General features: G+C 42.7%; 1 protein-coding gene across 7 annotated transcripts in view; it reads left to right on the top strand.

The window, feature by feature from the left end:
- The window catches only part of KIAA1210 (KIAA1210 ortholog), a 46,264-nt gene that overhangs the window by 3,849 nt on the left and 15,386 nt on the right, over positions 1-27,029 (top strand). For 6 of the 7 annotated variants that reach the window (XM_067304222.1, XM_067304220.1, XM_067304226.1 and 3 more), the window contains exons 2-6: positions 12,107-12,183; positions 17,162-17,330; positions 22,166-22,295; positions 24,826-24,984; positions 26,327-26,392. In XM_067304222.1, the coding sequence (XP_067160323.1) occupies positions 12,107-12,183; positions 17,162-17,330; positions 22,166-22,295; positions 24,826-24,984; positions 26,327-26,392 (601 nt within the window). The remainder of the gene's footprint in view (positions 1-12,106; positions 12,184-17,161; positions 17,331-22,165; positions 22,296-24,825; positions 24,985-26,326; positions 26,393-27,029) is intronic. The other variant, XM_067304223.1, reaches the window with a different exon arrangement.

Below are 27,029 nucleotides of genomic sequence, written 5' to 3'. Positions count from 1 at the left end.
TACAGCCGATCCATTCTGGTGAGATGAACTGCTTGCCAGGAACACTTGGGTATCCTGAAATATATTTGTTTACTTGACTTTTTTGTACACCTCTTCAACACATTATTTCCCAGTGAGGACAAGAGTCACTCACTAACGGTTTTTTGGTGGGTTTTTTTTTGAGATGAAAATATCTGAGGATAAAAGGTGGCTCCTGTCCAGGAAAGCAGGTTCACCAGAGCAGAGAGAATCCTTGGATCCAGACAGAGGTGACAACAGCGGGTTTCAAGAAAGGGCTTACAGAGGGAGCAAGGGGCGAAGCATCGAAGAGGAGAAGGCGTGTGCTTTTGTAGAAAGTGGAGGGTTCGCGTGACTGGAGCCAGGTCGGAGAGGGTGAGCTGAGCTGAAGGGACTCCCCAGGCGTTATGGGTCTCGGGTAATGTTTGAATACCCAACCTTTGAGCTTGTTCCTGTATGTGGCGATTGGTGGGCATTTTGTCTTCTGCCCACAGGGATTGTTCACCACCCTGCCTGGTATTAAATGTGTACAGACTTAACCCTGTTTTCTTACTCAAGAATAAGTGGAGAGAGTGGACAAAAGCAGTCAGGAGGTGGTGGAGCCATGGTACTGCAGGCGGCTGGGCACAGTCAGCACAATGGTGTTGTATTACTAACAAAAAGATCAGCTCTTTCTGTGTGTTGATTCATTCCATTTGACTCATCTCTGTGCAAGAAGTTCAGCTGAGGCTTGATATGGCCAGAGAGTCACTCCACCTCTCCCAGTGCTTCTCGCTGTGTTCGCACCTCTCTCTGGACGGTGTTTGTTTTCGCAGCCACAGTGATGCGGTGCATTTGCTGGCTGTAAGCAGGGAATTCCCGGCAGGCGTGCCCGTCTCCTTGGCTTCGGCAGAGCAGCCCTTTCCCCACCACCAAGGTACTGAGTATTTGATGGATGAGCACCTCTAATACTGCCTGTCCTGCTTCTCTTGCCCTGGAGCAGAAGCTTCTCAGTTTGGGACAATCCCCTGAATGTGATTCTCACTCTTACGCACCATTTGGCTGTCAGCTTTTTGTCTATCTTATTTTGCCAGTGAAAACATCTTGTCATAATTTTGCCTTCTGTTCTCTCCTTAAGCAGAAACTCGTACTGCTCAGTGTCTAGCTTTGTACCCTTCCAACCATCTGGAGAGATTAATTTGTCATTTCCTCCTTGTACAGAGGTTCCTTGAAAGTTTAAGGTTGTGATGTGAAGACCTAGAATTGGCTTTAAAAGCGGAAATTTGGCTGTAGATACTTATGACAAAAATGTACTAGGTCCAAGCTGTGCTTCCGGTAGATAACCTGAGCTGGTGTAGGGCAGCTGGAGCTGATTATCAGCCAAAGTTGGGTAACTCTGAGACGAATCTGCTTGTGGGGAGACAGGCAAAAAACATGAGGTAATTCTGAAGGTTGATTTTTTTTTTTTTCCTCTTAAGGGTTACTGCTGTTGAACAGTTGAGCACAAGTTGCACAGGTGCTTACCAAAAGCTTCACTCTAAAATCATGTACGCTTATAGGACTGAGCTAAATCTGTTGCACTTTCAAGGTTGGTAAAACTATTATGGATCAAGGAGTTACCCAGTGTTTCAAATACAGCAAATACTAACTGCAGATCTTTTTGTATCTTTTTGTTTTATTATTAATAAATATTTTTATTGAGAGAGCAGGTGGCCTTTCATGGCTTCATTGTGGGAGTCACTGTTTAAACAAAGTCAGTCATTTAATATCTTGTCTGAGTTTGCTTGCAGATGCTGAGCTGTCACAGTTCATCACTGTGTTAAGAGTCAGGGCTGTGCTAACAGCTCAACATTTCCCCTGTGATCTACATGAAGAAGCTGAGGCCCAGGCCACACACACCATCATTCATCTTTTAAATGTATCATTACACCAGTGCACGCTGCTGCATACGTGCAGATGTACTGGTACCAGGGTATCCTGCGGTATAGTGTATTCTGCAATCGTGCTGTAGCTCTGGTATCCTTGTCGCGGTTAGAGGGGGAAGCGATTTCAGTCAGAGCAGGATAACTTTGCTGTGCAGGCAAAGCTGCCTGATTTTGCTTTTTAAACACCCATGCCAGAGCTGAGGCGGCATTCCAGCTCCAAATTTTTGTGGTGGTTGTTTCTTTTGGCCTCAGAGTTCCAGGGGTCTGGTGCTAATTAGTGAACTAAATGTTTGACTTTTATTCATGATGAATTCACTTTTGCTTATTCATTCTAAGAAATATGTAACTGTGTGCATTTGCCAGGCCTTCTAAGTATCACTCATCTAGCAACATAGTTCAGATCCACACGGTAGTTCAGACACAAATGGGATGTATTTTGAACACTCTGGCTCAGAATATGATGTAGACATTGTGTTAATCATCAAACTATCTGTATATGTGGGACGATACAAATCTGAAGGAGGTGCAGAGGATTTGTTTGCTGATTCACTCTAGCAATCAAACCACTTTCGATCCTCTCAGTTTTGTGAAAAGAATATTCTAGAAGTTGAAATTTCATTGTTTTCCTTCAAAAAATGCAGACTGTCTTACTGCTTCCTTCCGTCCTTGCAGCTCTTGGCCTGCTAAGACCTTATGGATGTCTGTGCCCATATGATTTTTTCCCCAATGCCCTCTTGTCAGTACCCTTCTTGCAGTCCTTATTGTCTTTGCTGTCCCCCTCCTGGGAATTTCTACTGTTACATACCCTCTCTGCTCCCTGGTGCTGTTGCCTTCTGCAGAACACAGTTTGATACGGTTTGATACTCCATTGGTGCAAACCAGCAATAGCTCAGATGTTCTTACCTTAGCTGTATTTTATTTACTCTGAGAATCCAAACCCTGCTTCCTTCTTCGCCAGCTTAAATGTTTTTTTCCTGGGCATTATAATTCCCATTTGAATTTAACCCTCAGCTTCTTGGGATTAGGGATTTGAGTTCCTGTGTCTCTCTTGACTGCCCCAAAGTCTGAAAAATTAAACGTAATGAACATGAAGTCACAAGCATGGACCACGTGTTCCTTTTACAACATCTTTGGGGATGCTGAGGCTTGTGTGACTCGCAGAGAGGTATTTGTAGCTGGAATCTCGGAACTGTAGAATCCCTTTAAAGTGGCTGCTCACACTAAAGAGACAAGTCAGTAAATACTTCTGGTAGAGAAATGACTCAGGCGTTGGTTTAAACACATGAATGATCTCCCTTGGCTCTAAAGGGCCTTTGTGTGCTTCAAGTTGAATGTGCGCTTCAGGAGCTTGCTAACTTGAGGCTCCAGAGAGAGCAGCCAGGAAAGTGGAGCATGGATAGCAGAAGGTTTCCCTAAGAGCAAAGAAGGGAGACCCTCAAACTCCAAAAAAGCTCGAGGAGAAGAGCTCCTTTTGTAAGCCTAGAAGCTGCCCTAGACCTTCCCCTGGTTCTGGCTAAGATCAGCAGCCAAAACGGGGTCTGAATTCCGGAAATACCCACGGTCAGTGGAAGCTCATGGGATTTTGCCAGCCAGGCACAGTGTGTTTCAACATAGGAGTGAGCTGACCTTGCTTTTATTTCTGCGTGTGTACAGGCAGTAGATGTTGCCCCAACAGGATTTGGGGACTTGAAGAGAGATTTCCCAACCTCACTGCCAAAGGCAGCTTCTGAGACCACAAAGCCTGCATTTTATTTACTCTCTTACAGCCAAAAGATGGCTGACTGTTTTTATGACAGTTTGGTCCTCAGAGTGAACATTTATAATACAGTTAGCTCTGGAAATTTCTCTTAGCCTCTTCTTTTTTCAGTGCAGTTTGAATTCCTGAGCACTAAATGTCTATATTAAATCCTTTTGGAATCAGATGTGCTCTGAGCAGTTTGATCTATCTGAAGCTTTTTATTTTTTCGTGTCCTAAAGCTATTCTTTAACCCACAAATTGAGGGATAAGTGACCATTTCGGAAAAAAGTAAAAAAAAGCTTTGACATACCCTACGGTCACATGTTTCAATTCTGGCATTCATTTTGCTATTGTTTCAGCCCCATTTTCCCTGCAAAGTTCAGGCAGCTTAGTTTGTTAAAAAAGGTCTCCAGATTCTTTCTTTCAGGCTTAGGATGCAATGATTCTTCTGATTTTGTGTGAATAAGATCTTGGAAACCAGTCTGAGATTCAAATACAGGGGCAGGGCAGGTATGTAGGCCACTCTTGCAAAAATTTCTATTTTTTGTTATTTATTACTTGTACAGTGGTAGCACATGGTAGCAGTGTCAGCTGGTAGGACTCTATTGTGGTAGTCTCCCCTTGTGGTGGTAGTGCTTAGCTCCTCTGTGGGGTTCTTCAAGTTTTCCAAGTATTGCAGTATGACCATTGCGATTGCACAGGTGAAGAAACTCAAAGCTGAGCGATAAGTAACTCGCCTACTCTCAGTAGTCCAGTAATTTGCTCTGTTATCCAGTGACAGAGCCAGGGAAAATAGCCAGTTCTGCTGAGTACCAGTCCAGTAGTCTCAGTCTGCTAGGATATATTTAAAAGATGAGCTCTGTCTCAAAGACTTTATGGTCTAAACTGATGGTTTTCACCTTCACAGTTTGCAGATACTGACAATTTCCGTAGAGTTTTCTCAGACATGCAGTTTTTCAAGCTCCTGTAGAGCATGCTGAGGCCAGCTGATGGTAGACTCCTTTTCTTAGCTACGTTTCACTGACCCCGGTGAAGCAGCCCATGGGCTCCCAGGGCCTTTCACACCATAGGTCGAACATCAGTCATCCAGCTTTAGCCTGGGAGGCCACAGGTGGCACAATATGAATTAGGGGTTTGGGGAGTGGGTAAAAAGTGCACATATAATCTAGAAAACAGTGGGCGAATATGCCCACCGCCCAGGTTTGGAAAGGAAGATGAAGTGTATTTGCTGAATGTACACATGGCGAGGCAGAGACAGTAAGCTTTATTTTTATTCCCGTGCTTGACTCTCTGGCATCCTGACTGTGCTAGCATGGGGCATGGCTGTTGTTTAGTGATAGTGGCGTGACATTTCCTGTTGCTCTGCTCTTGAAACTGTTTCCAAAGGCAGTAATGCTTCCTGGGTGTAACTCCATAACTGACAAAGGCAGTCTTTGGCTGTATTCTTGTTGATTTTAAAGGCATGTTCCCCTTTCCCCCCAGCCCCCAACTATTCCAAATGTATCCGTGTCAAGTAGATCTGAGAGGGTCTCCTAATGCTGGCAATGTGCTACTTCCTTAGTACGGTTGCTGGATGACTTTGATGCTTCTTTTACTTCTTTTTAGGAAGTATGGAAGAGCCTCATTCCAGCTGTTTCCTGAAATTTCCCCAGTGTGGTAGTTTAAAGAAAAGTAATTACTACATAGGAAAAGCACTGACTTATTCCTATGCTGGTGCCAAATGGTGCAATTCAACCAAAATCAATTAATATACATTGCTTTACAATGGAGGTGGTCTGGGCCCAAAATATTGGCTGAGCTCTTGCCTGTGCTCGGATGGTGACTATATTAGCGCCAATCTTAATTTGAGCAAGGTTCTGTCACGTTTCCCCTGATTTGTGCGGACCAGGAAATGCAATGCAAAATTTATGCTATAAATTATTAGTGGGGGTAGGCTAATCAGAAGCATTTTACTTGCCTTTTTACTTACGGGTATATATTTGCTCTGCCTATTGTCTGGGCAGATGCAAACTTGCAGTAGGGATCCCTGCCCTGACAGCAGCTGCACAAGGTCACGCTAATAAGTGCTGCAGTCTAATCAGGGGTGCGAGGGCTGCTTGAGGTAGCAAGCCCGAAATAGCTTAATCTGCCTGGTGTGGGTGCCAAGTGTGGCAAAGCCGTGGTGGTTTGGACTTCAATTCAGCCTTGCCAGCTGAATACGAACTAGCAGCTACTCTGCTGCTGGTACCTGCCCTGGGTTTAAGCTAACACAGGTCTGTGTATATACGCTGCAGTCGTGTCCCCACATGCAGGGAGACCTTTCTGCAGTGATTTAGCAGAGGCCCCAGTTGCCGAGAGGGAGTGAGTCTTGTGGAGATGGGGCAGGATGCAGGGGCAGGGGCATTTACTCTCCCAGGTCCTGGACTGGTAACAGCATGTGCATTTCCGCTCTGCTTTCTGTAGTAGCTTGCGAATGTTTTTTTGTCTCATTTGCCCTTCCCCCTTCTTATCCGTTTGGCTTCTCACACAATTACAGACTGAGCCTGTGTGACTGTATGAAAGGCATTTCCTCCTGTTACTTTTTTTTTTTAAGTCGGCTTCAGCCCACCAGCTGCTTTCCATTAGTGTTACACACACGCTCACTAGGAAGGCAGCGCATGATACTTCAGGCACTGCTGCATAGCAGAAATCCTTCCGAAACGCTGTCAGACAGGCTCCTCAGAGCAGACCGTAGGTAAAGAGTTCAGCACAGTGGGACCTGTCTTCTGGCAGGCCTTCTCTGTGAAGCGAGGGCGTTGGGACGGAGGGCTGTGAGGGGTGCGTTGTCCGAATGCAGAGTGTGAAAGCTGTGAGTAGGTCTCTTTTATGTGAACAGTTGTTTGCTCTGGATATCTCTTCAAGGGTAGGGTCTGAGTGTTGTCTGATGCTACGGGGAATTATGAACGCTGTTTGATCCTGGGAGAGAGTATTTTTATTGATATTAAATATTGTCAGGCTGCTTATCCAGACTTCCTGATAGCTGCTATTACTGTATTATTTGCGATCTGTGGAAAAGGGCCTTAAACTTTCCTAAACTCTCCCTCTTGCTGTGGCGATTACAAGAGCAGTCTTCATTAACTTTGTAGGCTCCCCCTCCTCACTGCTATCAGTGAAGGCAGCAACGAGGGTCCTAGTGTAAACCGCTGTTTGCGCTGTTCTCTTATGCCTGCTTAAAACTGCTATAATCTAGCTGGGCTCCCCCAGTAAAACTGACCAGCTGGTCAAAACTGTGGGAAATTTGTCCCAGAAGGACTGTGCTGTAGAAGAGTATGATGAGATCAGCTGTGCAAGGTCAGATCCCAGTGCCCGCTGTCATGTCGTGCAGTACTGTTTCAGCCAAGTTGTTTGTGGGATCCTGTACTCTTCAGCATGTGCCCTGAATGTGGGCCTTGAAGTGCGGTTTGCTTGGCTCCGTGCACGGAGAGCAATGGGAGCTTTGTTCGTTCAGTTTCTGATAAGCTCAAGGGATCTGAAAATTGGATGGAAATCTTGCTGGTTCTGCTGTTGTTTTACAGTTGGCTCTGAAATGCTGTTCAGTGGGGTTGCAGAGGGAGAACTTGCAGAGGCAGAATTTGGCTCAGTTACCGTCATTGGATTAACAAGTTCATTGATAGTTCCTTAGCTTGCAGGGTTCCCAGGGAGGAAAGCAACCAACCACATTTTGTCAGAACAAAGTCCTCTAACGTGCTTTAATAAGACAGAGTAAAAATTTAACCCATCAGTCCACTTCTGCTGAAGAATGTGATCTGAATCCTAAAGCTTCTCTCATCCTGTGTTTTTATGAAACTCAGTGCTCAGGAAAAATAGAGAGGCTTTCCCTGGCATCCTGCTGCAGCTCGAGGTGTGTTTTGGGGGGAGGCTGGCTGCAGAGTGATGGCCTAGAGGACCAGATGAGTGGCATGAGTCTCCCTGTGGTGATCCATCTTGCTGTGCAAAGCATGTTTCCTGAAATTCAGAGCATAAGCTTGTGTTCAGATGATGTTTGTTGCCTGAAGGAAAATGGTCCTTCAAAGCTCCAGGCAAAAATTTCACCTCTTCGGCCAGTTGTCTGTCTTCTTTAGGCTATCAGGACACTAACCAAATGCAGTGCCTCATATTCCCGAGCCCTTATTTCCTCAAGCATTTATTTGTTAAGGAGAAGGCTATTCAGGGGTCAGCATCTCCTCTGAACTCTCTCTCACAGGGTTTTCCAGAAGACTCATGCAGAAGGATAGGACTGAGGCTAAAGAATCACTAAAGGCAGTGTAGGGGCTTGCTTGCTGTGCAGAGTCTCCAACTTTTCTGCTTCATCTTCTTCCTCCGTCTTCTTCCTTGCTGTCCTTCAGACCGCAAGAGGCTGTGTGTCTTCTGAGACTGAGCAGAAACATCTGTTAGTCTTGGGCCTTTGTTAAATGCAGAAAACTTGAGTCCCATACAACGTTAACTTCCCAGGAATCTTTGAATACACAGACCAAGAGGTGAAAGGAAATTGTCTTTTCTCTTTTTAGAGATTGTATTCAACACATGATATACGTGTTCAAGTATTGTACCCTGGTGAGCAGAGGGGATGGTCAGAACACAGCCCTGCGACTGCACGGTGTTAGCCCTGTCACTGTCTCCTCTCGTGGGGCAATCCAGGTACCTGTCCAGCTGCCCTGGTTTGTAGAAGGGAGACAACACTATTTCCCCTGTTCCTGCATAGTATTTCCAGGACTCGTTAGTTCTTCTAATGAGGTGAAAAGCTCCAGTTGAGTGCAACATGGTAGGATTATTAATGAAAGTTGTGTATGGGATAGCAGGGAGCACATATCTAAACCGTCAGATCAGATGAGCACAGTGCTGATTGCTAACTCACTCCTGTTGCCTGCTTTGAAAAGTAAAGAAATCTGTGCAACTCCGTAGGAGTTTTATTGCTTTAAGATACGCCCTGGCATTGCAAATTCCAATGGCAAATTGGATCCAGTAATGTCAGGCTTGTTTTGATTGCGGTTGTACAGGAAAACTCTTTGCTGTTTGCAAGTAATTCATTAATTCGTAGGTTGAATAATCTAGCCCATTGCCCTGTGCAGGGAGAGATGAGCACCATGTTCAGAATCCTTGCTGCTCTCAGCAAGCTTTCAGTCTTTTCCATGGCCTTGCATGGGAATTACCATAGGGAGCGCCAGGTCTGGCTTTTAAGGTGTCTAGCAGAGACTCAGCATCTTCTTTGTGCAGTACCCCAGCAGTAGGACGCCTGTGCGTAGGCAGAGATTGCAAATGCTGTGTGAAGGAAGAGTAAGAGCAGGATTAGAAAGTTGTGGAATGGGCAAATGTGCCCACTGTTGCACATCTAGCGGAAGATGAACAGCGCCTGGGACTTGACAGCCCTGCCTGCCACCTTGGCTGTAGCTGTCGATCTGTTACTGCTCTCCTGTGACTGCTCCCCCCCGGGGGAGAGTCTCCTTCATCCCTCTGTGAGATCCTTCTCCCAGATGTCCTCTAGCATCTCCTGGCCCAAAGAATATTGGAAATGCTGCTGCAAAAGGCCATTTATTTGACCTGATATTTTTATCAGTAAAAATCGATACACTTAGTATATTTGTTTAAAACTTTGTCTAATGGAGTAGTGCTATGGGAAAGCTTGCAGGGTGCACGTGGTTTGTACCACTGATTGAGCTGAACAAACATGGTATTGATAGGTGCTGACCATGTGCAGCACTGCATCTGTCGGTTGTCATTAAGGACTGGAATTGGTGAATGTCTGAGAGTTTGATCATTTAATGCCTGTGCACTCACGTGTGTTTCTATTGATGGCTTTTCAACCTCTTTCTCTCCATTACATTGATCTCCAGGCTAGGGTTTGTTACCCAGAACTTTTGCTAGCTGTTCTCTGTAAAGTGCAAGACACTGCAACCAGACTTTGAAGTCTAAACATTGTCTGAATGTTAACTTTTCTTAAGGTATTTCATTAGTCTTTTAATGGTGGAACTTACACTTTGTTGTAAATATTTTCTTTTTTCTTGTCATTTTAATATTTGTTAACTTAAAGCTCAGAAAGATCTGTGATGGCTTCCCTTACCTCAAGTCACTCTGCAGTTCTCTGGACAATTATGACACTGTCATCACGTACAAAAAGGCACCAAACCACTGGGCCCTAAAAGGGGCATGTCCACAGATTCTGGATGCACCTTTGCAAATGACGTTTGACCTCTATATGCCCCAGAAAGCCCAGCTTTAAAACTGAGTTAATGAAGGAGGTGGTTTGACTGTAAAGAGACTGCCTTGGAGCTGAACTGCTTTGCAATTATAGTTCTACTAGTAAAAAAGATACACCAAATGGAAATAAATGCTTACAGTTATAAACACAGCAGTCAAAATCTCTCCAAGGGCTGGAAGGATCCTGAGTGAGAAGAATCCTGAGTGAGAATGTAGAGCCAGTGAAAACAAAGCTGGATATGGAATCAACATTGTGCCTGCCTTTGATTTTATTTAAGGTGGTCAAAGCAGAAATTAGAGGTGCAAATGAGCCAAATGTCAGGCCCACGTGTATTATGTGAAAATAAGCTGAAGTCTAGGGACTTGCCAGTTTGCCACTGCAAATTTGTTGAGTATTTCCTTGATGTTTCATTTCAGATACACTATACTTTCCCTGAAGGAAAGTCTAATGTAACCAATGCACATGGCATATAAAGTTGAGCAGAAAAAGATGGAACCAAATTTCTTTTTAATACAGAGAAGGAATCAATGTGAAAATCTGCTGATGACCACTTTAATCAAAGTATGAAGGAAATACAGATATTTCCAGAGATAATTGATGAGACATGGGATAAAGAGGGAGGAGAGTTGAATGGTAATGATCATTCCAAAGGAAAAATCTTAAAAGCTTTATTTCTTATCGCTTCTCAGTATTGTCTAACAATTGTTTTAAAAACATGCTCAGTGCATCTTATTTAGAAAAGATATAGTCAGTCCTGGTCTCTGTAATGACTTCTTCATTGATTTCAGCAGGCTGAGATGAGACTATTTGGAAGTGCAGTGCATTAATGCACTTCTCTGTGCACAGCTCATAGATGATCTGTTAAAACAGAAGGAAACAGCAGCCCCTCTCCTCCTTTTCTATCTGCGGTTCAGCAGCATGGCAATTTGTATGTGTGTGGCGATGGCAGAGGGAAAGCTTGCTCCAGACTCTGCTTTTCCACAGGAGCCTTGTCTCTGTTACATCCACGGCCTGTTGCCTTTATTTCAACAGGCCCTTTGCCTCTAACTCTCATTTTGTGCACCTTATGTTTTAAGGCTATCTGAGAATGTGGGGTATCCATGGTTCATACTGAAGTACTAGTACCCTTGGGCATGGCAGATTATAGGAGGTGTGGGTGATACAGAAGAAAATACAGTAGTTTACTGACTGGCCAAATTAATATAAAATTGTAATCTTGCTTGCTGCTGAGATATCTTATCAGTATTGTTACACTACTTTTAGGTAGAAAATTATTATGGAAAGTATGCAGAAAAGGGAGCAGGACTTGTTTCTGAGTATTTTCATTTATTAATAAAGATTTCGTACTCTCTAAATCCTGGCACAGCCGACTGGAACTGCTAACTATGTAAATGTATCACGTAGCTATCTCCCGTAACAAAGGGCAGTATTTATGAGCTGCCCTGCTAAACCGTCACATTTCCATTGTCACTTGACATTTCTACTGTAACTCTTGTGGTCTGCTGCTTAATTCCTTTGTCTCTGACAGATGCCCATTTAGGAGTCTTGGAAAATACAAAGTGGAGCCAGTTAACATTGAATGATCTTAAAACTAGACTGAACTTTTGTTTTCATCAGGGAGGAAGGTGATGCCATCAGCTAATTTGGTTGATCAATAGCCCTGCTTGCGATAAGGTTTCAAAGCTTGTGGCTAAAAGCTGGTTGCACTGGATCCAAAATAAATTTGATCTATTGGCTTCCACAAATGTAGCGTAGCCCAGGATGACGGTTCAGTGCTGATGCTTAATTCATTTTTATAATGCTGACAGACTAGCTTGGTGCCTGCTGTGAGGACACTGTACTACATGAACCCCCAGCAGTGCAGCTCTTACTTAAGATGTTTTTTACAGTAGCATGGAGCTGTCACTCTCTAGCAAACAGCAATCATAAAGACTCATTATTCTGAGACTGGGAAGCATTACAGTCTCTGTTGGGTGTGTTTAATGGCTTCTTTCATTTAATGCAAACTTTCATCCTGATTTCCTAAAACGAAAGAGGTGCTGGTGAGAAATGAGACTGGTTCGTTAGTATTGGCTAGATAAACGTGTTACTGAAAAATGAGGAAAAGCTCTGTGACTGAAGCGCAAAATAAGTGTGCAAGCTGTGTTTGTGATAAGCATTTGGGAATGCAGTTTTAAAAGGGATCCAGCAATGTTCTTTCTTTATGCTGGGTGGGACCATAGCCTTTTGGGAAGATGGATTAAAAGTTAACTGATGCTTTCATCTTTATTTCAGTGACCATATCATGGCTACAGGGCCAACAGATGTCATACAATCACCTGAAACAGGAGAGACAGCTGAAGAATGCACAAGTAAGCAGTTGTTCTCCAAATGTATAGCTGATTTGGAAGTCAGAGTTTATTTCCTTTAGGTTATTAAGGGGTCTATAGTGACTTGTTTTGCAGTGTTGTCTTGGTTTTCTTAGTGTAATAAAAGATTCCTATATGGCTTTGTCTGCTGGCAATATTATGGGAAGAACCTTTAGTATGGAGTACAGGAGAGCTAAAACCTGGTGTAGGATATTCTTTCCTGATTATGGGTTTGGATTTCCCAAAACCACGATGTTAGAGCTTGAAGAGCTGATTGCTGTGCCTGCTTTGATGTTGATGTACCTTACAGAGCTGGGTGCTGAGCATGTTAGCCAGCCCGGCTGTATTAGCTTTTGTCTGTGAGAGATGTGACTGGTGGTATCGCCACTGCAACCTTACTTCTGGTTCTGGCCACAGGCAACTGTTTACTACTTATCCTTTCATCTAGTGACATAGGCTGGTGCACTGTCAGCCCCAACAGCAACAGGCACGAGGGAGCGGAATAACAGGCAAGAAAGAAAAATGTCTTACCTATGCCAAAGCGTTGTCTTAATTAAAGCAAATCCCCTTTGCCAGTGTTCAGACTATTTTTGAGGAGATAGTTGAGTATGAAGAGTAACAAAATGGCTGAGGCATTTCAAGAGGAATGGCTGTTGTATCACTTCATTTTTTTTTTGGCTATTGTTTCACAGATCATCTTCAGTGTTTCAAAGATCATCTTGCTTTATCCTTTAGAAATACACTTGCCACCATCAAAATATTGGTAGAAGAGAGAAGCAAATGGCAAAGTGAATGTTAGTTGAACCCTGCATGGCAGATAGGTAAGGGCGAAGGGAGTGTACTAATGGATGCCTAGCAGTAGCTGGTTTCTTAAGTGTGTAATCTAGTTTATCACATAGTCCACTGCTCTCCCTGGCTCACTGGTGGCCTCATTTGAAACCCATGCATGCAATTTTTTCTCAGGTTTGCCAGAACATTCAACAAATGGGTCAAATTCTGAGCCTGGTGACAATGAAGGCAGGAGCTGGCTTGCTGTCATAAGTTTTGGCTCTAAAAGGAGCAGGGATATTTCTGTTTCTGACTGAGCCAAACTTTACAAAAATTAAAAGCTGATGCACTATTGCTGAAGTATTCAAGAGACACTTGACTGTACCTGGATAAAGCCACTTTGTTTTTTTTTTAAATTTTTAATACCTTTTGTTGACTTCCCTGCAATATAGGATTACCTCACATCTTCCTTTTCATAGGTTTAGTTGGCCTGGAGTTCAAAGGCCTTTGGAGGCTAAAATTCCCCGTCTTCACAGTTCAGTCAGTTAGATTAATTTCTTGGGGTTTCCCTTATTGTCTGACTATCAGTAGAGTGTTTACAGTGCATGCTGTTCCTTCGTGATGGTAGTGACCAAGCTCACTGTCCAAAAACTGTCAGCACCCAACATTAGCCTTGCTGAATTCTATGATTTTATTGCCCATCTGACAATACTGAATATTTTTATGAAGCTTGTTCATCCAGAATCATGGTATTTTTTTTTAATTGTGTATTTTTATTGGTAAAAGCATTTGAGGAAAAAACTTGCAAATGTGCCATGAATGCACCTTAGGAAGTCAGAAAGCATAGAAGATCCCTAAATGTACCATTTCATTTAAATAATGATTATTGAGCTCCCAAATCAGACGTTCCCTGTGTTTTAGAGTAATCTTGTCAGTTTTTGTAATTTTTACAGTCTCAATTTTGCACTGGAAAACATCTTTCTCCTATCCTGTTATAGGAAAGTACCATGCAATGAGCAAAAAGGCACGCGTTAATTCTCTCTGTGTATGTTACACAAACAGTAAAAAAATACAGAATAAAAAAGCTTTAAAAAGAGAGCCAAATACCTACTCTTGCTCCTTTTCTGTTATAGTGGGCTAACTTGTAGTTACAATAAGCAACTAATTTTTGGGAAGGCTTTTGCTTTTTAAAGGCAGTAGCCTTTAAATTTAGTCTTTTAGTTTTAATGCCTTAAAATTTAGGATAAGCGTTCAAGTATTATGAGTTCATTCATCATTCATCAGTGCGCGAATGGGCAATAGGCATAGTGGTCTGAGTTAGGATTTTCTCTCCTTGTTTTCACTGGATTTTTGTTAAGCAATTTTTTCCATTTTAAGTAATAAAATCATCTTTTGTATTATTAGTTCACTTATCATAGAGCACTCTACCATTTTGTGCTATGGTGGGCTACTTCACAGTGCACTGAAACATAGGCACCTTTTTGTGAAACATGGCATCCTTTTAACAGCATACAAAGCTAGCGCACAACTGTTTGCAGCAGGAAACTAATATGAACACTGTGGTTCTGAACTGTGTCTTTACTGCCAAATACTCACATAGAGCAGAACCGATCCCACAGTTCTCATCTGGTTGCAACACAAAGTATCTAGTAGTGATTTTATCTTTTTTGTGTAATAATATGGCAACCGCCCATCTTTTGTAGCTGCAGGGAAAAACCTCCTGTTTTTCATTCATCTGAAACAGCTGAAGGCATGCAGCTGGGCAGAGTGCAGCTGAGGAGGAGTTGCTGCTGGAGGGGATGTGCCCTGCACATCAGCAATGAGTCAGTGCTTAGAGAAGGCCCTCGAGTAGCTGATGTGTCTGCGTTAGAGGACTGCGCGCTGCGCAGCGATACCGAGCGTTGTCCCGTGCCAGCTGCGGTTCACTCGTTGGCGCTTTTCACGTACCCTTGCAGTGGCCTCTGTTCTAAAGTTAGCACCACTTTGGATCTAAACAAGTACTCAGAGTAGTACCTTGAAAATATTATCTTTTGTGGTAAGACTTACGGCTGTTTCTCCTAAAGGTCCTTAGAGACACTTCTGTCTTTTTGTTTGTTTTGTGAACGTTCCCCTATTTCTTCTGGAAATACCAGCATCGGATTAAGCCCATCAGTAATACTAGCACTAGAATCAAACTTGTTTGCTGCCCATATCGCTCATGGCTGTCCAGGGTACATAATAATGTCCTTGTTTTTCATTTAGACTGCCTTTAAATTGAAAAGTTCTCTGCATGCAGCAAAGTCTGCCATTTTGTTCTTTGAGTCATTGTAGCAGATGTTGCTGGATTGATAATTTTGGGGCATTGTTTCAAGAGACTTCTTAATTTTTTGTTTTGCTCACCTAAAATAAACCACTTCAGCTTTGTCAAGTTAGTTGGGAGAATATTGTATATGACGTCTAATTGCTGATATGAGTGGCAGTAATTGTAGGGAGGCATTTCTAAAGACTCTCTGAAGGACACTCAACACGCTGGTGTTCTTTGAGAGGCCGTATGGTCTTCTCATTGCTCTGTGACCTGCCTTCTCTTATCAGCTCTTGTTGGATGCCCAGTGTGAAACTCATTGAGCCCCGTGGGGGTCTCAGCAAATCCAAAAGCTTCAAGCTCATCTCTGTAGTCTCGAGCAGGCAACTTATCCTGTATGTTTTCTGTGACTATATTAATTCACTTAACTGCCTTGTAAACAGCTTTGAGATCTTCAGCTGATAAACTGATAAACCCCTCCATAGGAGCGCTACATCCAGGGACAGTGCTGCTCTACACTGTCTCAAAGATAATTTGGTCTCAGGGACAGCCCAAGTCACTGAAAAAGCAATGTGCAGCTCTTCCGTGGTTGCTGCTGCTCTGCAGAGAGGTAGCCGTACCATCAGTCCCTGCCGTACAGCGCAGCAGCATCGCCGGATGCCCGGACGCCTGCGCTGCCGCGGGTCCGGAGGGCAGGTGGAGGCCGGGTGAGCAGATCTTGGTGTCATTGTTTGTTTCTCAAAGTGGCTACTGTCCGAGGCACAGCGCAGCTGCGCGTGGCGCACTTTCAGCCCAGATAAGGCCCTTTGGCAGAGATCCCTACACGTACAGGGCATACGTTGAGACAGAGCATTGCCGACTAAATCATTGCTGGAGAAGACAATAATTGTGTTGAAATAATGCCTTGCTTATGAAGGAATCCTCCAGCTGTGGGTACTTATTACGCCATCTGCCTTAAAATATTAATTGAACAATGACTTTGGCTCTGATACACAGTGATGTTACTGGTCTGCATACGTATTTGATTCAATCACAAGGGTCTTAGTTCAGTAGTTTGGCCCAAACCACTCCAAACTGACCCTTCAATGTAAGAGTCAATAATAAATAAGATGGAGCTCTTGTGTGCTGAAAAAAAATGTTAGTAAGAATGTTAAGGTATCTTAGGTTATTAAAAAGTGAAAGAAGTCAATTGTGTTTCTTAGGGTTTATTTTTTGTTCTATTTGTATTTCTCTTCATTTGGACAATGGAAAATCTGAAGTCAGATTAACAGGCTTATAGCTGTGTTCTTAGGCCTGCTATGTTTGAAGGTTTCATGTCCTGGAGAGGAGTGTGATAATTTAAGAGCAGCTTGCTCCATTGGCCCTGGGGGAGTTGTTGATTTTATTTTGGGATAATGGTTTAGTGTGGAAACAGATCTTTTGGTTTTAGGGTTTGTAAATACTTTTGCCAGTTTGAATCTTTTTTCCAAATCTTGAATATTCTTCAAATGTTGACTTTTTACAGCACTGAGTAAAGAAAGAAACAGAACTAAACCAAGCTCAGATATTAAGAGTTAAAGACATTAAGACATTAAATTAATTGCTTTACTGAAAACAAATTAAGTATGACTTGCATGATCACTGTACAGTTGTAGATAGATACATTCTCTATATAAGATGTGTGGGGTTTTTTTTGTAAACTGGAACCTAAGCAAGCACCACCATTGTCAGCTTAATGGTGGTGTTGCTTTGTAGGCAGCAAATCTATGAATTGCAGCTTCACCTTTCACTGGACTCCAGCATTGAATTATTTACAAAGCAACTGAGTGGAACTGAATGGGTTGCTCTAGCCTGTGACTCTCTGTAGGCTTTCTCCGGAGTTTAAGAGATAACATTCTCCAAGCTAAGCAGCACCTCCAACTTCCGTAAATTTTATTTTTTTTCATGTTGCAGGAAGGAAAAAATCCAAATTTCAGACTTTCAAGAACTTCTTTGCCAAGAAGAAAAGGAAAGAGCCTCCAGCTCCCAGGGGTGAGAGTAATTTAAAACCCAGCCAGTCCAGCAGCGATGTCAGCATCTCTGTGCTCAACACCACAGCACTTCATTCACCGAAGGAGGCTGGGTAAGCTGGCAGGGAAGGAAAATAAATAAATAAAAGTGGACCTCTCCCCACGGTAGGATGAAAGCATGAGTTGGCCCCTTAAGAGCAACCTCTGTCCAAGTTTGTGCAAAACAAGCACTAATGTTGATGAAGGAATTTCAAGAATTTCCTCTTTCTTTTGCTATGGGCTTCAAAAGCCTGTATGGAGAGAAGGGGGAGGGCAGCTAGGAGCAGGGGTGACCCAACCTCTCAGTCTGTAAAACTGCAGATAGCCCAGATTGTTTTGATTGGTTTTAGTGTTTGAAATCTGTCCTGGCAGGTCTGACCGGCAGCAGCTTGGCAGGAAAGCAATGATTGAGTAGTCTTAACACAGAATACATGTGAAGTTGAGTTGCTGTTTTTTAGCGTAAGTGGTGCCCTCTGTCATGGCTGGGTTAAAGGGAAAGAAAGTGTTTATGGTGTATTCCCAGTATGAGATTGCTGCTTAGTTTAACTTTTTAATGTAGCCATTTAGGTATCGATAACAACAGAAGGCCTTTAGTTTTGTGCCAGGCACCCCAGAAGGACTGCACATATGAGGGAGGTTTGCAACTCATATGCAGAGCTTGCAGAAGGAGCCTTGCAAATCTCAAGGTGTGTCCAGAGCAATTCTCAGGTCCCTGAATGATGTTTGTTCAAAAACCTGTCTTTTTTTTAAAGTTAGGGTAATAAAAGCTGTTAGCTTGCCCTGCTAACATTGCTTCACTCATAACCTTAGACCATCAAGCTACAGCAGCAACAGCAACACTTCCATTGCGTATCTCTGACTGAATCTGAGGTGGGATGACCCTCTGAATGTAGTTATGTCTCATGCCAAGGGTGGGGGTATTATTTCTTAGCTAGGGAAACAGGCTGTCAGGGAGCAGTATCTGGCAGCCTCTAATTTGGCTGCTTTCCAGTCTTCTTGAGCCCCCCCTCCCACTCCCCCCTGTTAGCTACCCAGGCAGGTCTCTCGTTGGAATAGCTGAGGCCTCAGGTTGTTGTGGAGCTGTGGACTAACCGAGTGTGACAGTACACAGGCCACATCTTCGGGCTCGCAGTGGTTTGTTGGAGGGCATGTTGGATGGGTACGTCGGATGGGTACGTCACTGTGGTACTGAGCACGAATGGGGCGCTAGGGTAGGAGATGCTGAAATCAGCATTGCTGCCAAATGTGTTGTCTCATCAAATATGGCATTCGGTGTGACTGGACCCTATGTTTCTTCTGGTGGAGCAGGTTAAAGATGTTTCCTTCTCAAGGGTGCTTGTGTCTCCTTGCCCCACCTTTCACTACCCGCTCTGTTGTGTTTATATAACTGCATCATGGAAATGATCTGGATTTAGGGAAACAACAATCTTTTTATTTTGTTAGTTAGCATAGCACTAGCAGAGTGAGTGACCACACAACCGGTCCTTTGGGGCAAAGGGGAATTGTAGTGACTCAACAACCCAGTCCAAAAAGCTTATGAACCGCTGAGCTTACCCATCAGCCCATAGGAGGGATCTGGCATAAAATCATCTGTCTGCTCCAGAGGCAGTGTGGGTGAGAACTCTTTCTCTTGCCCTTAACCAAGTACTTCAAGTCCAATTGCTGTTTACCTCGGCACTATCCTCCAGTGATTATAAATTGTTTCACAAGACCAGAGACCAGGAAGTTAGTAAAACCCTTCTTGTTTTTCCCTTAGAGATAAGGTTGAATGGGCTATCAAAAAAAATCCAAGGGTATGTTTGTGTTATTTGAAAACCCCATCATGTCCAGACCCTGCATGGCATGAGCATGCTTTGTAAATACCTAGGGAGATTGAGCAAACTAATCCTTCGGAAGACCTGATCCTGGAAGCCAGTGGAAATATAACTTGTGAAGGTTTGTAGCACTGAGCTTTGTAATTCTTGGCATGTAGAATACCAGAACCAATCCTAGAACAATGCCGTTATTTGTTTGTTCTTGAGGCAGAAGCACTGATTTTCTTTCTTTTTCTTTAAAAACATGTAATCTTTTTAAATTTTAAATTTTTTGAATGCTAACCAGAGACCAAACCCCTAGATGTGCCGAATGCTCTTGTAACAGCCAAAGAGATGTGAAGGGAAGCAAAGGGTTGGCAGGGCTTCTTCAGAAGCCCAGATATCATGGGGCTGCAGGGAATCAATGGGTCTGGGTATCTGTGAAGGGGAAGGGGAAATTATTTACTGTTGCCTCTTTATCTTCAGAGGCATGAGTTTTGAACAGAAATGGAAAAATCTCCTTGATGACAAAATTAAAGCACATGCCGTAAGCTTCTTTTCTATATTATTAAATAGGTAAAAGAACTGACATAGGGGAGAATTTGGTACCAAAAAATCTTATTCTAGTTAAAAAGCTTTGAGCAGGAAAAACTGCTGGGTTGATATATAAATTGTCCTTGTCTTTGTAATGTACCCTTACTGCTCTTGCAGGCTATAGTTTTTTTTTGGGAGAACAGCTGCTTGAAGGAATTGTTTGAGTCAGAGGAAAAAAAGGTAAAACACTAGGAGAGGGAGTGGAGTCATAGCAATAAGAAGTGGAAGATAGCACAGGCCATGATGAGTTTAGGAGGGGCTTTATCGCTGGGTTTAGAATCCCATTATTTCCACTGTCACTGCAACTTGAGGGTTACTGCACATGGATGAATTGAGCATTTGTATAGGGAAATCAGTGTGGAAATACAGTGGCTGAAACATCTGGGGTTTTGGCTAACAGTGCATCTTTAGCCTCAACACAAATGTAAATACACTGCCTGAAATTACACATGAATGTATGTATGTATGTAGGAAACTCATCTGTGCTAAAGCTGCAATTAATTCTAAACTTAATCTGATTCTCTTTTTGCCACTGCCAGAAGAAAATACAGTAATTCTCTTGCAAATGTATATGATACATATGCAGGGAGAGAGAGCAAGAGAGAAAGAGGTCTTGTACTGACAGTGTCAAGACCAAGAAAACCTCAGCTCTTATTGCTAAAGACTTCCAAGTAAATGGAGTAAGGAAATCTCCAATTAAAAGGGTTAATACATGCTTATGCTAAAACCATTCTGTGCAGTAAGTAAAAGAAAATATGTGAACGAGTAGTGAACATAAATATTCATTACAGCAAATAAAAGTTAAATGGCACTGTCTTTCTGAATGCAGTAAAATTATTTCCATGCTGTCTTGCCCATGTAGAGTGCCTTTCATGCTGGAAAGGACTCTTTAAAATCAAACACAGCAAAAGATGGGATGGCTCCATTCACTGTAATGATGAAATAAGGCATGTGTTTTCCAGTGTGTAGAACTACTACCCTGTAAAGTAACACAGGCATTAACTATTATGTATCATGGGAGCTCTGGCCTGTGCTGTGAGAGAAAGAGCTCAGATCGTCTTGAATGCAACATAAACATAGAGCAAAACTATTTTGCCCTACTGTGACACGTGGTGTAACTGTATACTGATTGACCACACTTTTGTGGCAAAAGGAGGGTTGGTCAATCAGACAAAGAAGATGTTGTCTCCAAAGATGTAAGGAAGGGAGATGCAGGAGGAAAAAAGTCATCTGGTTTTTTTTGTTTGTTTTTTTTACATGGTTTATTTCTTTTTTGGAAGTTCACTGTCTTCCAGGGTTTGCTTCCAAATTAAAGAGAGAATCTGAGGCTAGGCAAATAACAGACCTCGTCTATCTGGATTTCTTGCAGAAAAATGTTAGACTTACTAGGCTTTTCTTGCCAGAATTTCGTTCTTACTCCCCTGTTACCCTGAGTCAAACTTCTAGAGGCAATGAGCATTGCCTGCAAGGCAGCTGAGCCAAGGAATCCTTGTAACTTGTGGGTTACAAAGCTGGCAGCCAACAACAGGAAAGTATTCCCTTTTGTTTTCCAGTTAAGTGCTAGCATGAAATCCTGATATAAGCCATCCTTGTGGTCTTTTAGACAAAGCAATGTACAGATAGCGCCTGCCTATGCTGGTGCGACTTTGTGAATAAAGGAGTTGGAGTCTTCCCTGTAGTGCTCCCCAGTGCAGAATTTGCCCTGCACAACCTAACAGCCCAACCCCAGTCAATCTCAGTTGATTACAACTCAGTTAAGGACTATAACAGGAACTCATCTCCCTTGGACAGGGCTGAACACCCAGAGAGCGTAGAAGCGAGTCAGGAATATCTTACCTGGGTTCTCTGATTTGGCCAGGGATAGGCATGTAACTGTGACCTTGGACACTTGTCCTGTCTGCCTCTTTTTATGTGCTCGGAATCCAGCCATGTACTTTGTGATAAAGGTGGGCAAAACTCTGTTGCTGGACCTGAGAGTATTTGAATCAAGTTTGCGAATGTGTTGGAATTACATTTTCTGCCTGCATTTGCAAGAAGGGAAAAAGAAATTCACAATCTTTGGCAGGTGTGACCCTCATCAGGCTGCGGAGGTCACACCGTGAATGTCCCATGCTGGGTATATTGCTGCCAAAGGAGGGCATGGGATGCCTGTGGCCTTCCACTGTGCTGTAGGCATGTCTCACTGGGTGTTGCATTCAGTTAAATGACTTCAGTATCAGACCTAATCACTCTGGGCTCCCTTTATAGTCATAGAGATTGGCCTGCGTGTTATGCAGATATTGAGTCCATCCTAAAGCAGACACCTACATTAGATCGCCATCCTAAAAAGTGCTTCTTTCTCCTTTCTGAGTGTAAAGGGATCTGGCAGTGACTAGCTCAGACAACTAACCTGCAGAAATCTGAAGTTAAATGAGATGCATCTGACCCCGGCCTCTTTATGATCCCTCTGCCCAAGTGAAGTGGTGCAAGGAGGTATTGGAGGGCTGTATCTAGTGCATTGACCACTCTTCCTTCCATCCCAGGCCCAAAGGAAGCATGGGAAACAAAGCCTTGTCCCATGACAGCGTCTTCATTTTTGAATCTTCACCAGGAAGTGTGGCAGGTGACACATCATCTCAGGAAAACGTACCTGGAAGAGTGAAAACTTTACAGGTGAGAACGTCTTCCCTCGTTCATGCTGTTGCTTTATATTAGCTGTCTCCTAGAAAACTGTCCGTATTCCTTGTTTGATTCCTCTGCCATATGCCTTAAGACTGTGTTGACTGACATGTCTGAAGCCAGATTTATTGCTTTTGAATCTATTCTGCCTCTTGGAAGCCACACCTTTGAGCACTCCTGATGCTGTCAGCCTAGCCCAGGTCACACAGTGTGTTTGTGACCTGTCTCCAGGAGTCCATGAACTAGATTCTTTCCTTAATAAAGTATGTCCTCTTCCATTGGGATTCCCATTCTTCACTTCATAGCTATTGGTTTTGGGTGAAGGCCATTTATTTATACCTCAATGTGTCCCTTCCATTGTTATTCTTTATAAAAACATTTCTTTTTTGCAATTCTGACTGTGATGTTTTCACAGTACATGCTAACATCAGGGGCTGTGTAAGTGTGTGGGATGACAGATATATCAGGGCATTCTTAGTGACAGCTTTATTTATATCATTATTCTTCTGATCCCTGCCCGCAGAGGATACTATATTCTGCTAGGTCATTTCCTTCTTCCAAGGCACACATTGAACCCTCCATGACAGCTCCTTTATCAACTGTTGTTTATATAAATTGCATTCAAATAGCTGCCCAGCTCAGAGCACTGAGATAGAAGTTTAAGGTTTTTCCAGACACTGGAACAAACTGTTGATAAGGCAGCCAAAGGCTATTCAAATTCTTTCTTTGCTCCGTGTGAACTTCTTGTTGCAAAATACATTTGCATCACATGTTGAGTAATAGAAGATGCACAGAGGGACTTGTTCCCCCATAAAACTGCAGCATAGGCCAAGCTTCAGTTCAGGGTATTTTTTGCATAACAATAGGAGCAGCAGGAGAAATTATGTTTATACGTGACAGATTTTGTTGGGGAAAAAACCTTCTTTCCATGCTATCACCAGCCCCATGCACCCTCTCTTCAACCATGCAGCATCCTGCATGGTAACATAATACTGCCAGCACTATTTCCATAGTCATAAAAGACAACTTGACTCTTGTCAAATTAAAAGCAAAGTACTGATAAAGGCTGGTATTTTCTTAGCAATGTAAATTAACTTTACCAGTAGAATACAGACTGTAAATTTGGCAGTTTCTTCCAGAACACTTTGCTGTCTGCATTTAACAAATTTAATAAATCAAAGATGGGCAGTTGTGAAAAGAGAGGAAAGTAAAATTTACTTCCTGTATTTTCCTTTCTGTGAAGTGTGCAGATATGTTGTATGTCTTACTTGTTTTGACCATGTATTGCAATCTTTGTGCAGTTTGTCATCAGCCCTCCTTTTGTGGATTGTATTGCTGACGTTTCTTAGATTGCTGTGGGTAAGAGGCAAGAGAGCTGCTTGAATTGGGAGACTGGAGGATAAAAGGCTGGCAGCATGTGACCTTGCTCCCTGTGTAGCTGTTAGAGCTGTAGGAACTACGTTCCAAAGCGAGTCTTGCTGAAAAAGAATGGCAGCTGTTGAAATCTAATTTGCAGAGATGTAAATAAATGCATTGCTTGAAGAGCAGCACAGAATTAGGCCTAGAATTTCCAAATCTGGTTTAATAAGCAAAGAATCAGAAAAAAACAGGTCTGCACAATTATCTTGGGAATATTCAGATGAGCTGTTTTTAGTTGAGGGACAAAGATTCTCTTCAGGCCTTGTCTATATTCCAGCTTTGACATAGCTGGAAAACTTAAGCCAAGACTTTTAGTAATGGTGTTTCCTGAGATGTGCATTTTTTTAGTTTGCGAGAACATCTGGCTGCTTGTGAGGTTGTAGACTTTGTTTTATTTTTCTAGGATCAGGGCCTGCCAGAGCATTTTTTATGCAATCTTGGAAAAGAATCTCCATAGTCCTTTTAAAACAGTCATTCCCGGCTGCCATTGTCATTCTTGTTGTAGACAGGACCAGGCTGTGATGCTGGGGAAAATTAATAAGCAATTTGTTGGGCTGGACCAGGAGTTGAATTAAATTGACTTTGTATAAGAGGTGGGACCCAGCTACTTGTGTGGGAGAGACCAGTGACAAGCTCAGTGTTTGGAAGGGTTTTATGAAGGAGAGCTGTCCATGTAAACTTGGGGTTGGGAACTGCTGACTGGCAATACTTTGTGGGACAATTTGGGCACCCTGGTACATGTAATTATTTAAAAAATGTTTAAATTTGAAATAATTTTTAAAGTTTTAAATTCAAACTAAGTTAAACTGGTGTAATTTTTTCTGGGATGGTGAAATTTCTGCCTTTGGTAACTTCCTGAATAAAACTGGTTTTATTTTAGTTTTACACAGAAGCCAGCTCTAGTTATAGGTTCTTGATGAATGTAATTAAATAAAATGTTATTAGTGGCTGTTTTCTGTAGATGACCTGTTCCTTCATATACTTCTTTTTAACAAGAGATTCTGTGTGGTTAATTGGAGTAACTGGGTAAAGGTGTCCAAAATGTCCCCTGCAAGTACAGTAATGCCATTGAAAGACAGTATTTTAAATTTCTTTTCAACTACAGCTTCAGTTGCAGCAGAACATCAGGCTTGGATCGCCTCCTCTTGTTATAACCGGAAGGAAATTGGAAGATGCAGGTGCTGTTTCTGAAGATGATGGATTACCTAGAAGCCCTCCTGATATTTCAAGCCTTCATGAAGTTCTGACAGATTCACCAAGCAAGGTACAAGCATCACATCACTTTAGTGAACTCCTGCACAGAGAGGAGAATTTGTTTGGAGTGGGGGGGAGATCTTTCTCTTTGCTTGTCATAAAACCTCTGCACTCACTAAGATGTGTTTTAATGACATTTTCACTCAGTTTCCTATATGCAAGCCTGCCGTACTCTGACATGATGTTTGTGTAGAATTCTGCTAGAGTTACCCATTTCAGATAAACATTTGTCAACAATAATGAGCATAATTCTTTGGTTCAATGAAGTCTGTTTCCACTAATGAACTGTCTTCAGGTTTAAAAACTTCTAGAAGTCTGTCAGGCACTGGTGAGGATCAGTTAGAACTAGAATGAATTACCGAGGTGAATTGTGTACTCATCACTGTGAGAGTTACATAGGAACTGGCCTTACAAAAACCCCTTCTGAGCAGTGTTTTCTATGGCTTTATGTAGTACTGTGCTGGGGCAGTTGTGACCTCTCTCATTAGGGGAAGAGGAGAAGGAGGAGGAAGGTCAGTTGTCATGGCAACTCTGAGTGCCTTTGGTCAAGTTAGTCTCAGCAGGTAGGTCCATATGGCAGAAGGCACAAAAACTGAAGTATTCAGGGGTGAATGTGGTGTTACTGTGACTATATTGCTTTCAGTCCCAGAACAAGCTGAGGTACCTGCACTGCACAGACGAACTTCCCATGTCTTCCAGCTCCAAAGTGGAGAGGCTGGCAGTTTCCTACACCCATAAAAGCAGAAGAGATTTAGTGTGTTTTAAAGCTAGTGAAGAAAACAAAAATAGTGGGGACTGTAAGAGTATCTGAAACAATTATTCTTTTTAGAATGAAATAGCTCTGAACCAGGGTGATTTTAGTTGAATCAACAGGAAAGTGACAGTCCTATGTGTATGATGAAAACGGGTCCTGATGGCACTCAAAGAGGGGTTACGGGTTATGCTCTTGCTTAAGAATTGCCTTCTGACAGCAAATGCATGATTTGGGACTTAAGTATGTGAGCATTTGTAAATTTGAATATCTTAAAACAACAAGCTAAAATAACTTAAAAAAATATATTGGCTCAATTCCCCATTAAAGTATGTTGCCCTGTTGTATATATATCCAGCATAGTGTTTTTGTTCTTTGTAGTCAACCTTTGTGGCGTATCTCATAGCAGGATAAAGCTCCCCTTTTCTATGTTTGATCCCAGTGAATGAATGAAACCTACTCTGTGAGGTAGGGGCTTTGCAGTGACCCTTCCTTTATCTTTCCTCTTGTATTTTCTCATAATTATCACTGTATATTCAGTCCCAGATGATGCTGTGTGTTGCTTCCCTTGACTTACCCTCTTCCTTATTTTATCCCACAGTCCTCCAACCTTGTTCAGCGTCATAGCTCTTTGAGTTTAGGCGGAACAGACAGTGAAGATGAACAGGTAAATAGCTATTCTTCCTCCTAAGAATATTTCCTGAGACAGCATGTGTGGTGTCTGTATAGAGCCAGTACAGTACTCTTTTAGCTATTCTGAGTAGAATATATCCTAGCAAACAGTTCATGAACAGTCCATAGTAGATGCAGGGATACTTGAAATGTACCTCTCATAGAATTTTGAATAAGAACCCAATAAATAACTGAAACCTGTTCGTGGGTAACATAAAGGGAGGCAGAACTCTATTGGTAAGTGCTTTGTGTGAGCAGCGTAGCCAGCTCTGTAATGCAGTATGACTCTGTAAAGTTACGCAACCGAAAATTGGACACAGTGTCGCAGACCTACAAGGTAGTAGGACACAGTTACAGCAAAGCAGTTCACTTCCTCTTCCACACCCCAGGACCTAAATGCCCAACAGTGGTTACAGCTTAATAGTACCTACCTATCAGCAGTGGCTGCTGAGCAATGCCCTGCTTCGCTCTCATCACTGGAGCTAATTGCAGGATCAGCCCTTCCCAGCACCAGGTATTCCACAAGCAAAGAGCTTGGGTTAATTTGCAGTTTGCTTTGGATTATAAGAGATCCTCAGAGGCAGCAGGTCTTGCTGTCAGTCCAACAGTCTATTCCCTGACCAAGCTGGAAC

The sequence above is a fragment of the Apteryx mantelli genome, chromosome 13 (genome assembly GCF_036417845.1).
Source record: "Apteryx mantelli isolate bAptMan1 chromosome 13, bAptMan1.hap1, whole genome shotgun sequence".
Lineage (NCBI taxonomy): Eukaryota > Metazoa > Chordata > Aves > Apterygiformes > Apterygidae > Apteryx > Apteryx mantelli.
Note: the sequence above shows the minus strand (reverse complement) of the source record. Positions and strands in the feature narration are given on the sequence as shown.